General features: G+C 41.2%; 1 protein-coding gene across 1 annotated transcript in view; it reads left to right on the top strand.

The window, feature by feature from the left end:
- The first annotated feature begins 375 nt into the window (after positions 1 to 375).
- The window catches only part of VPS33A (VPS33A core subunit of CORVET and HOPS complexes), a 158,026-nt gene continuing 145,857 nt past the window's right edge, over positions 376 to 12,544 (top strand). Inside the window, exon 1 of the mRNA XM_085633316.1 lies at positions 376 to 530. Within this exon, the coding sequence (XP_085489442.1) occupies positions 429 to 530 (102 nt within the window). The 5' untranslated portion in view covers positions 376 to 428. The remainder of the gene's footprint in view (positions 531 to 12,544) is intronic.

The following is a 12,544-nucleotide window of genomic DNA, read 5'->3' on the forward strand; positions in this document are numbered from 1 at the left end:
GCTTGAATTAAAATAAGAGCTTGTTAACAAAAACGCACCACTTCTCTTTGAACAATACGTAGGTAGCCATCATGAAATTGTGACATTTTCAAAGCGATAACAAGGAAATCACACCATCTTAATTCTCCTAAAGCAGACTTTCAAGGTGAAGCAGAAATATGAAACTAAAATGACATTGGTATCCGTAATATGCATACACGAATGAAAATTTTTATGTAAATTAACGAAAAACAAAATTTGTTGAAAGCATTCTAAAAAGCTTCGTTTTTTTATGTTTGAAGATATATTTTACCCTCATGTGGCGGTCTAAAATGGCCACCGCGTTGAGCCATAATCTACACGCTACTCTTTCCCAGCGCACCAGTTCGCTCTGTAGAGTCATGTGACGTTCTGGTCACCTGATCTGTCATTTCCTTGGTCCGTGGGAGATGGCGGCTCACCTGTCCAACGGGAGAGTGAATCTTAATGTTCTTCGGGAGGCTGTGCGCAGAGAACTGAGGGAGTTTCTAGACAAGTGCGCGGGGACAAAGGTAAGGGACGGTGGTTTCTAAACTCCTCCCCCCTATTTGACAATACTTCTAGAGTCAGTGTCGTCCCGTGTACTGTCTAATCTAGATATATTTTGGACTGCCTGTCACACGCTGTTTGTTGCATTGCCATGTCGTTTGTGAATTGTGGATATTTCACTTTGGGGTGCGTTCTTTGTATTCTTATAATTATGTTTCTTGTTAGGTGTCTGTATATTTGCCCTTTTTTGCCTTGCTTTTGTGTATTTAGCCATTCTGGGCTCAGTCTTTTGTTTTTTCGTGTGTTAGTTATAGCGTAACACCTTCCTGGTATGAGTTCGGTGTATCTGTAGGTTCTGCCTACTGCGTGGCACACTGTGGCTTACCAAGAACTTAGTGCGACTTGGAGCCCGATCTTTACATGCTATTGGTTAACTTTCCTATCACTCTCATGTCTGTTTCTTATTTATCTTGCAGCTTGTCAATCTTGTGTTTGTTACTTCCATGTAGGCGACTTTACCATCTGTATAATTGACTGCCATCTAGGATTCCATTGCTTGCTTTTCAAGCACTACTTTTTTGGTTGCTTGCGTTTCAAGCACTACTTTTTTGGTTTCGGTAAGGGAGCGCTTGCGCTGTCTCTATGAGACATGCTGTATTCTGGTATGGACTGTAAGCTCCGCCTACTCTCTGCCCAGCTTTTTAATTGGCTATTGTCACTGTCCTCTGTAAACTTTGGCCTTTGATTTGCAAACAGGCTTGTTAGTCCCTCCTTAGTACCTCCCTGTCTTCGGTTGTTACCTCCCATGCGGGCTGGCCCTTTTACTAATGTTGTACCTCCAGTATGTTTTATTTACAGTCTGTTGACACTATTTTCTTAAATGACTTCTACTGCCTGCCGTTGCTGGCAGGACATGCTCTCCCACAACTGCTTTTTTTTTTTTAACCTTTGGAATAATAACCAAATATATAATCTACAGAGCACCATGGCAATATAGAGGGTTTAAAGTAATGTCAGTAAGAAAAGTTAGCAATACACATTGGAAACTTGGTAAAAAATAGTATTCTTTGTATTTATAACCCTGTGAGGGTTGAATCAGGCCATACAACTGCCAAATCGTTGTTGGTCGTTATCCTATGCTTTCACTTATGATGCACTTTATGTCACTTTTTTAGTTTAGGTTTAATCACTTTTCTCACTCGGACACCTTTCATGACTGTTTGTTAAAATTGTTATTTTGTTTTGAATGTGTATTATGATATTGTCTAAAAATTGTCCATTATAAATACAAAGAATACTATTTTTTACCAAGTTTCCAATGTGTATAGCTAACTTTTCTTTCTGACGTTACTTTAAACCCTCTATATTGCCATTGTGCTCTGTATATTATATATTTGGTTATTATTCCACAGGAGCCATTGTTTCCTTTTAAAATTAGCACCCAGGCTCCATGCGAGTAGGGTTCCCTTGTTCTTTGATTATATATTTTTTTTTTAACCAGCGCAGACAGCAGCTGTAGGTTTGTTTACTTTACTTGATCCTTCTCACTTCATCTGAAACATTTGTCATGCTAATGTAGCATCAGGATGTAGATGCGTCAGGCAGCTGAACCCAGAGCGGGGCCGGCAACTTGGAGCATAACAGCTCTGGGGGCATTCACAGCAGGCGGCATGCAAGGCAAGGGGGCACCATGAATAAGGACCTCTTGAAAGCAGCCAGCCTTGCTGACAACATGGACAAAGCTACTTTTTTCATTCTCCTCACTCCTCCCTCTTCTATGCATGTGTGTACAGGATTTCTACTGTTATATTCATTAAGTATTATTTTAAACTCTAGCCTCTTTCTAATATCCTTAAATAGCTGCTCATTCTAGCCTGGAATTTCAGGACGCATTCTCTCCTATTCTAATCACCATTACCTCCCCCCCCCCCCTGCTGATTTAATTTGTGTAAACTTAGTCAGCTGTAACAAGTTGAAGCCAGCACTGTGCACTCGACCACACCACAGACAGGCTAAGTGTAGTTTCTGTAGGTTAAAGCAGGCTCATTGACTGCATCTTTTTCTGTTCAACAAACTAAAGGCACACAAAAAGTAAGTGTGAAAAATCTGTTGCTCATAGAAGTGAACAATTTTTTTTCTTTATTCTAAAAGTTAAAAGTCAAGAAATTACAATTTCACAGATATAGTGAAGTTTTTCGCTTCGCCACGCGCACAATTAAAAATCACGACTTTTAGGACAATTTACATCGAACATATGCTTAAGGCTAAGCAGACTTTGCATAAAACAGCGAGCGTTCTTTTCCTTTTAAAATGCTGCTTTGGATAGAAGAAACTGCAAAATGTGAAGAACATTTTATTGGCAGGATAAAATACGCAAATCTCTTGTTACTGTGCTGTGGGACTAATGCTTAACTCCCACAGCAGTTGTCATACCTTTACCCCCAACATGTCTCCCTCCTGCAGCAAATATTTCAAAACAGCACTGTATTTCCTCATCCAAGGATGTAAAACACAGGCTGGAGTTTCAATATGAATGCCGAAATGCTTTCGTTTTTGTCTTTAACAGTTAGTTAGCCTTTATTTGTCTCTTTCGTGGCGTTCACCATTTTCTTTGCAAGATCTATGCAATGTTTTTACCCCTTGCGTACATTTCAGTTTACCAGTTACAAATATTTTCTTCGTATTTATTTTGTAGAACCCATAGGAAAAGAATCGTATGATATTTTGCCACTGGTTTCAGTTAAGCGATTGCCGGTTTTATTGAGTTAACTCAGCAGGTTGAGGAAAAACACCCAAAAGGAGATTGAGGGGGTGGGAGGCGAGTGGTAAAACTGGGGGAGGCAAGGGGGTGGGACTGTGGTAATGCTAGCAGTGGGCACGTACACTTGCATGCAACCACAGCATCCACCGTTCTATGCACATGTCAAGCATAGGGTCCTTTGGATTCAAGAGGTAGGAGAGCCGAGCTGAGGGACTGACTTGGCTCTAATAGTAGGTGCACGAGCCGAGCCATGAAAATGTTTGCACATGAACTGTGTAGCCAACACCATATTTAAAATATGATGAAGACTCGAATTTTAAAAAGTGAGCGTTTTTATCTTAGTACATCAGATCATATCACTGCATTGGGAGGCAAGTATTAAAAGTTTTTAAGCATGAACCAAAAAATATTCATGCCCCCCCTTACTTCACCATGATCACAATGCTATCAGTGAGTTAAGAGACAAGTCAGTTGTCAGTGTGCCCTGTATGTGGCCTAGATTCTTACATGGAGCAACATTATAGTCTAAGTCAGACACAAGAAACGCGCTTCTATAGCACACACCAGACCTCAAATATTTCAAAGTGCTCTCACATGCAATAAGGACAAGCATTTGCAATGCAATAGATCTCGCATTTGCATCTGTTTTACTGCCAGCCTTGATTCTCGTAAGCAAGGACTATAAGTACAAAGTGCGCATTTACACACTGCATGCAGGTTTTCAAAACACATAAATAAGACAGTCATTTACAATGTCAATAGCTCAAACTCTCGTAAATGCAAGACCTATTGCATTGCAAATGCTTATTTTTTTATGTTAAGCACTCCATGAGAGTGCATGTGTTTTCAAGCTGTCTCCCTCGTGTACTTCTTTCTCCTTGCACTGGTGCCGCTTTCTGTCACACCAGTGCTTCTCCCTTCCTACACTTCCTTGTTGCGCTCGTCATGTGCCCCTCCACACAACCTCCATGCTGATTTTCCCTACCCGTGCCCTCCTTCACTTTCCGTGTTGTTCATTATCCCCACCTGTGCCCTCTCTGTGGCTCTCCCCAGTTCATGTATCGCTTCCCTGTTCCTCCCACCCTCCATGTTGCTTTCGCCTCCCTCCCACCTTTAATGGTGTTGCTAACGCCTATCCATCCTATGTTGCTTTTGCTGTCCTGTTGCTCTTGTTTCCACATCCCCCCTTGCATTTTGCTTTATAAAAATAATGCTTTTGCAAGTTTTCTTTTCAGTTACGCATCCACCTTTGATTGTCAACTAATAAAAATAAAAAGCTCACAGTCTATTTATTGTTGGACTGTGTTATGTATCTCTAGGTAATAGTATGGCTGTGTTTTGTCACGTGTTTGTGTAGTTATGTAATTCCTAGCTTTGTGTGTGTATATATGTGTGTGTGTGTGTATATATATATATATATATATATATATGTGTGTGTTAATAGTTAAATGAAATTTATAGTGTTATAGTTGGGTGAGAATGTCAGTTAAAACATAACATCATAAACTAACAAAACCACAAACTCGCCAGTTAGTTATCTCAAGAAACTATAACTTGTGCCCTAAAGTAACTATAACTTGTGCCTCGCCATGCACAGTTTTGTCATCAATTATGTTATTTCAGATGATCTCTGTTTCTACAAGAACCGAAATGGAGCACTGTTAGCTAATGTTTTCATGTAGTCTGTGTAAAGGGGCACCCCAAATAGACATCATTTAGAATATTTAAAAGTACTTAAACATTTAATCAGTGGTATCTTTCTTTTTGTGAAAGCCAGATTGGCAATGGGAAAATGATTGGTTCTTTTCAATTCAGTATTTAAGTCTATTAAGGACCATTGTGCCAAATGTTTTTGTGCAGAGACAAAAAGTCCAATAGGCCCATAATATACCAGGTTGTTGAAGCAGCCTGTTTTGGTCTGATGTTAGCCAAGACCATTTATTGTACTAAAATGAATTGTATAATATACTTATTTGTAGGGTTTTCACTCAGCCCTTTTCATCCAGTGATCTGCTATTGTCATTCACATTTTCTTCACCCATTACAGTGTACTGAATAGGCCAGCCCACTTCAGTCATTGGCTAACTTTATAGTGAGTGACGTCATTCTGCCCTTCCGCAGGTTGTACATCGACTTACAAAGTAGTTCTCTTCAGTGCCAGGGAGTGGGACTACTTTGACAATCTTTATTTTTTTTTTTTTAGTTCAAAAATCTTTTTGCTTTTGCCAATTTTAAATTGTACTTTTTTTTTTTTTTGCTTGACAAGCATTGACAAAGGCAAGCGACTGGCAAGTAAAACCAGAGCTACTGACTTTGCCAATGCTTGTTTGCCCCAGCACCTTACCAACTGTGCTGGACACAGGTGTTCCTTTGGCTATAGCATTGCAAAAAGTGTATCTAAAAGGGCCAATAATTTAACACTATTGTTATGTAGGTCTGTGGGTAGTTTCTCTATACATTGGTGGCTCATAATAGCCTCATTCGTTTCCTCCAGGATAAATGCAGTTGATTTATTTAATGACTGACTAGCTTGAAAATCAGCAATATATATATCTACGAAATGTATTATATTTTAGACATTCGTTAATATACTCTGCCTGCTGTAACCTACAAAAGTTTTTTACACAAAGGGTGAGTTAGTTGTTTTTTACACTTGGTTTTAGAATATTTAACACTAATTTAATATTTTTGCACTAGCACATGCACTTTAAGTCAACACGTTTACATGGAAGGGAGTATATCAATGGTACTGTTTTTGCGAAATTTGCACTTATCTGACAGGTTTAAAATAACTGTTAATTCTGATTTTAACAACTAGGTATTTATACCGAAATGTATTACATCAATGATTTAATGTAATTTATGAATTTGGCCATTTAACTATCAGGTTTTAAAGGTTTCAGCAAAATGGTAATACAGATGAAATTAGATTGGTTGTGATAACTCCATATCAACCACAGGTACTTTTAAGCAAAGCTATCCAGTTATGGTATTTTACCTGAACGAATGTAGTTTAACAGAATTGCTTTGCTAAATTCACTTAATACCCATTGAATCTGTCTTTTGTTTCCATGATTTTAAACTTATGCACTGGTCACTTTAGATAAACACTGGTTGAGCATTGGAGAAAAAAACAAAAAAAAAAAAAGCGGAAAAAAATGGTATAAAAAAACTACTCACCTGACATAGCGTGTCATGTGATCAAGGCCCTTGACGGGCTGAAACGCGTCATGGCTGTAGAGGTTGTTGAGCTACTTTTTGGTCCGTGCTCTGTTCTTTTGAAAGGAATTTGATGCGTTGACTGAGGTCTGAACGAATAACCGAGGAGCAAGTGTGCGAGTCTGTGCCTAAGAGAAAAACGCATGGTGCAGTCCGCCGAGGGTGTGCTTTTCAAAAGCTTGGGCAATTGTGGAAAAAAAATAAAATATATATATATTTATCTGGAGCGGTTTTCGTTGGAGATATATATTGAAGCTGTACAATCATGGCCCACCTTCCTGTGCGGTGGGGCCACTGGTGGTTGCCAGTAGTTAGTTATAGTTCAGACCACTGTTCCCAATAAGCAGTGCGTGCACCGAAGTCACCCCAAGCGCGCGCAGTGTGCTGTATTTACCGCGCACAACCGTATTCATGTTAATTGCAGCGCACACGGGCGCTGCAATTAACATGAATACTAACTCCAGGCCCACAATCAGTCCCGCACTGTTCAGTAAAGAAAAACAGTGTCTCAAACACGACGTGTGCTTTAGCACACGCTGTGTTTGAGACTCTGCTTTTCTTTTCTTAATTGTGCACAGCTACGGGGCTGATTGTGACCCTTTGAGTTAGTATTCAAGTTAATTGCACATAGCCGCCAAGGTTTCAGATTGCTTGTGTGACATTTTTAATTTTTCACTCTACTTATGAGTGACATTCTCGAACTATTAGTGACACTTTCTCGTGAACAAATGAAGTAATGAAGACCAGGCAGACATATAAATATCATAAATAACACCCATTTGAGCAACCAGAAACTCGCATTTTACTATACCAGCCGGTAGAAAATTAGAAAAAAAGAACACAAAAACCCAGTATGTTCTCCCTCATTAAAACATACTACAAACTCAAGGTATAGTGAAGAAAGCACTTTAAACATGCTTTAGAGCTGCACTTGATGATCCCTGACTGATAACGTAAAATAACAGAAACCGTTATGTAATACTGGCTTTATGTGGACATAAACAAATGTTTATAGCCAGAATTGTTTTTTTAATGCCTTGTAATCCTACCTTGAATAGTCCCAATGTGGAGCCGACTGACTTAAGAGGTGCTAGTGTCTCCAGTCTGCCTTCGGGCGTAGAAGATAGAAAAGCACTGTACGTACAGTATTACAGTGGTGATCATCATGCTGGCGCTCATGATACTTCGACTTCGGCAAATGTTAGTTTTAGTGAAAAATGTTATTGTAGAAAGGAGACACTTAAGCCTTAAACGCCAAAGATTGTGGTTGCCCAGGTCCACCCTGTTTTACTTTCTTGAATACTCAGAAAAGTGACAACGCAAGACAGGTTTAGGCATATTCCTATTACCTTAAATTTCAGAATGTATTTGTAAATCATGCCCAAGCAAACAGAAAGCAAATGCATTCAAAATAATATTTCACACAATTAATCTTTTCTAAGTTATTGGTAATCTTTGCACACTGTGAAACTAAACTAATGTATGGTAGCGTTCAATGGAATTGATAAATTGAGAGGCAATTAACAAGAATAAAACCTTTCAAAAAGGAAAAACAATGAAAACCGGTTGAAAAAGAATGAGGCAATTGTGGCAGGTATTGGAAACATTTAAAAACAATTGAAAAAATGAGTGTGCAAAGTGATGATTGCCGTATTCAGAGCAGTATGGAGGGATAGGAGGGTTTATTTATTTAATTTATTCAAAGTTTTGTATAGCGCGAACATGACCCAAGTGGGTAGCAAAGCGCTTTACATACGGTTGAGGAAGATATAGGAAAACAGGTAGGGGAGAAAAAGTTGGGAAACAGTGGGAAAATATACAACAGGAACAAGATGACCTTAGGGTGGGCATAGGAAGCAGGCTGGGTGAGACTGACAAGTAGGGAAGTATACAACAAGAGCAAACAAGATAATATGGCATGCGACAATGGGTCACAACAAATGATATGTATTCAGTAACAAGACAATATGGCCAGTGACAGTGGGTCGCAACAAATGCGATGAATTCAGTAAGCTAAAGGCAAGAGGAGAAAGGTATCTAGTTCAGTGCATTGTTCATTAGTAGAGCTTTAACTTCCCTTTTGAAGGCAAGAGTAGAAGGATTCAGTCTTGTTTCCACTGGAAGGGAGTTTCAGATTCTCAGGGCGATGCCAGTAAATGTATGAATGTAGGTTTTATTCTTATTACATTTCTTTGGTTTGAGCAGCAGTGTGCCGGTGCTCCTAGTGGACCTGAAGCTGCCAGATAGTTCCAGCTTGTTTGTCAGGTAGAGTGGGGTGTTGAAGTGTAGTGTTCTGTGGGTCATACAAGCGATCTTTAGTTGGATCCTTGCCTCAAAAGGGAGCCAATTGAGCGATTTCAGGTCCTGCGAGATGTGGTTGGTCTTCTTAGAACCCATGATGAGTCTAGTAGCAGCATTTAGAGATGCTCTGATGGGGGCTAAACTGAGTTTAGGCAGTCCGCATAGGGTAGCACTGCCGTATTCTCATCTAGAGATGACAAGTGCTTGGACCGCCGATTTAAAGTCATCTTGGGTAAGGTAGGGTTTGAGTTTTCTTAGGATACAAAGTTGGAAGTTCGCTCCTTTGGTCGATGATCTGATGTGATCTTGCATGTTTAGGTTTTTGTCTAGCACAACGCCCAGTGATTTAGAGGAGTCGATGATGTGTGGTGAGCAGTTGAGGGCGGTGAGATTACAGAGGTATTTCACAACAGTGGGGGTTTGCCTCGCGGTTGCATTGAGGAGGAATTCAGTTTTGAGGGCGTTTAGTTTGAGATGATTGAAGGTTAGCCAGTTTAGGGTTTTGAGAACGGTTCCGTTGAGAGATTTGATTTCTTAGGGGGAGGAGATTTTCATGTAGAGCTCTTTGTGTGTCATCCGCATACATGTGATATTGGATGTTGGAGGCTTTAAGAATTACAGTCACTCAAGGAAAAGGTTAAAGAGTGTGGGGGAGAGTGAGGATCCTTGGGGGACACCCAGTGTGCAGCGACTAGGGTTGGATAGAGTTTGGTTGGATTTGCCTCTTTGTGTTCTGTTGCTGAGAAAAGAGGAAAACCATTTAAGGACCTTGCCTGAGAGCCCCATCCTATGTTCCAAGCGGTACGGTAGATTGTCGTGTTTGACAGTGTCAAAAGCAGATGAGAGATCGAGAAGAATTAAAAGGCAGTCTTCATTTTGGTCAAGCAAAGTGAGGGCATCGTCCACTATGTGAGTGATGGCCGTTTCGGTGCTGTGGCCAGTGCGGAAGCCCGATTGGAATAGGTCAAGGAGCTGGAATTGCTCAATGTGTTTGTGTAGTTGTTCATGAACACATTTCTCCAGTAGTTTTGCCAGGGTGGGTATGTTTGTGATTGGTAGGTAGTTAAGGTCAGCCAAGGGTTTTTAGAGAATAGGGAGCACTAGGCAAGCCTTCAGGCAGTCAGGGATCTCACCTTAAAGAAGTGAGGCGTTGATGATCTTGGACCAGGGCGGTGCTAGTGATCCTATGATTTCTCTAAAGAAGTTGGGGGGAAGGGGGTCATTGAAGTGATTTGAGGGTTTAAGGGTCGAGAGAATATTGAGGATGGTAATGTCGTTGAGGGGAGTGAAATGACTCCATGAAGCATTGTTTTTGAGGGAGAGGCCATGAGGCAAGGACAGGGGCGTGGAGACAGAGGAGTCAGGAGAGGGCGAGATATTGAGTGCAGCAGATCTTAGATCAGATTTGATTTTAATCATTTTTTTGAGGAAGAAGTCAGCAACCGCATTGCAGTTTGGTTGCAGGCAAGAAAGGTGCTGAGATTGGGTAGAGGTGTTGTCGGATTGTGATTTAATCAGCTCAAAGATGTTTTGGGCGATTTTTGGCTTTGTCAAGTTGGTCTTTGAATAAGGTTGCTTTCACAGTTTTAATGAGTTTGTTGTATCTACTTCTTTTGAATCTGAGTTCTTAGAAGAACCATGGAGGGAGTGAATCTCCAGTCTTAGGCTGCGTCTGTCCGCATTTAGGCTGTCATTGAACCAAGGTTTGGCGTCTTAGATAGGTATTCTTTTTAGTTGAAGGGGGGCCGTGGCATTCAAGGCAGATAGCATTACGTTGTTGTGGTGCTCAGTGAGGACGTGAATGTCATTCATGTTTGCAGGCGGTGGAAGGGAGAAATTACAGCGTTCTATGAGGTCATTTACGCTATTGTTATGTAGCGATCTTTTCCACTGTTTTAGTTTTAGTGGTTGTGCACTTTTGTGGTTCCAACTTTCTAGTGTAAGGAAGTACATAAAGTGATGGTCAGACCAGTCACAGGGGAGAATGGATTCGAGATGAATGGAGTTGGGGTTGGAGATGATTAAATCCAGTGTTGAGCCTAAGTTGTGTGTGGGGCTGTCACAGAATTGAGTCAGGGAGAGGTTGGTTAGGAAGTTTTTAAGGGTGGTAACCGCCTGATCCTACGGGTCATTCCAGTGGAGATCGAAGTCACCATGGAAGATCTGGGGGCAGTGTCGGCCCAGGCTGGAGGAGATGGTTTCCATGGTTTGTTCAGTTAAAGGGAGGTTATCACCCGGGAGGTGGTAGAAGATGTGAAGGCTGCATAGGGGTCTGTGTGTGCTAGTGATATCTATGCATAACTATTCACAGGATGAGAGATTAGCTGAGGGGGTCTGTTTTGCTGTGAGAGAGTTGCGGAAGATACAGGCTATGCCCCCTCCCGTTTTCTTAACTCGGCCGAGTCTGATAATGTTGTGACTGGGAGGGACTAATAATTCGAGGATGGGTCCAGAGGAGTCGTTAAGCCAAGTTTCTTGTGAGGATAAGGATGTCAAGTTCTTGGGCAAGGATGAGATCAGTAAGGTCTGTGGCATGTTTCACTGCTGATCTACAGTTAAGTAACATGCATTTCAGCTGTGATTTGTGCAGGCTGTCTGTGGGCGCGGGCTGTGTAGTGGGGATCTGCATGAGGTTATTGATGTTTATGGCATTGGCGTTGAGTCTGGGCGCTCTGAGGGTTGGATGTGATGCTTTGGATGGGTTCCGCATTACCATGTTTAGGGAATGTCGAGCTAGCGGCATTTAATGGGGTTGTTTGTGATGGTATATCAGGAACTGAGATGGTCGAATGAGGAGAGGTGTACTCCATGAGGAGGGAGAGAATATCGGGTTCTGAAAATTGATTTTTGGATCTGGCGGTTCTAGATGGGGCGTTAGGGTAGGGAGTGGTAATTCAATTCAGGGAAGGGGGTTTCAGCTGGATCATATGTGGGATCTCATGTGATGTCAAGTTGGAGGAGAGCTGCGGGATCACATGTGAGGTCCTGTTGGAGGAGAGATCAAGGGCCAGCTCTTCGGTGGACTTAATGAGTTTATGGATGACAGTTTTGAGAGTTAGAAGGTCCTGGGTTATTTTGTTGAGCTTGGTGGCAGGGTCTGAGTGTGGATTATGGGTCATGTGGATAAGTTGAAGTGGAAACAAGATTTGAGGCTTACAGTGGGTAAATCTGTAATGCTTGCATACTCTTACAACTACAAAGAATAAAATAATGCTTCTGCAGCAAATGTATGAAGGCACTGGAGTTCAGAAGCCTGATGCTAATGGGAAGAAAGTGGAGAATCAAGAAGGAAGAAGGAAGAAAGTGGAGAAATAAATTGATACTGTTTGTGGCTGTACTGAGGTTCCAATTAAACAGCCCAAATTAGAACATTGCGCATGGAAGAACTAGGCTAGCTCATCGGAATAATACTAGTCTTTATAAAATAATTTTTCTTTACTGACTAAACATGGGCGCCGCAGAAGGCTTAGTAGGACGGCCATGATTTTGGGTGAAGTCCTGCTATAAATTGAACCACACCCTGGCCTAATTGCTTTGTACTAGTCATCTTTCCTACAACAAGGATCATCGTCGAGGGAAGCTCTGAATTTGAGTGTATTTATGCTCTCCTGTTAGTGATTCAAGTGAATCCAGTCATCCCACGCCCAGCAGCACTAATTTCTGGGGACAGTTACATATTTTTCCTCAACAAACTTTCATCCAGGGCCACAGACCAAAAACAATGCACATCTTCTGAGCTAAGCTTTGAGCCCCGGC

The sequence above is a fragment of the Triturus cristatus genome, chromosome 11, assembly GCF_964204655.1.
Source record: "Triturus cristatus chromosome 11, aTriCri1.1, whole genome shotgun sequence".
Lineage (NCBI taxonomy): Eukaryota > Metazoa > Chordata > Amphibia > Caudata > Salamandridae > Triturus > Triturus cristatus.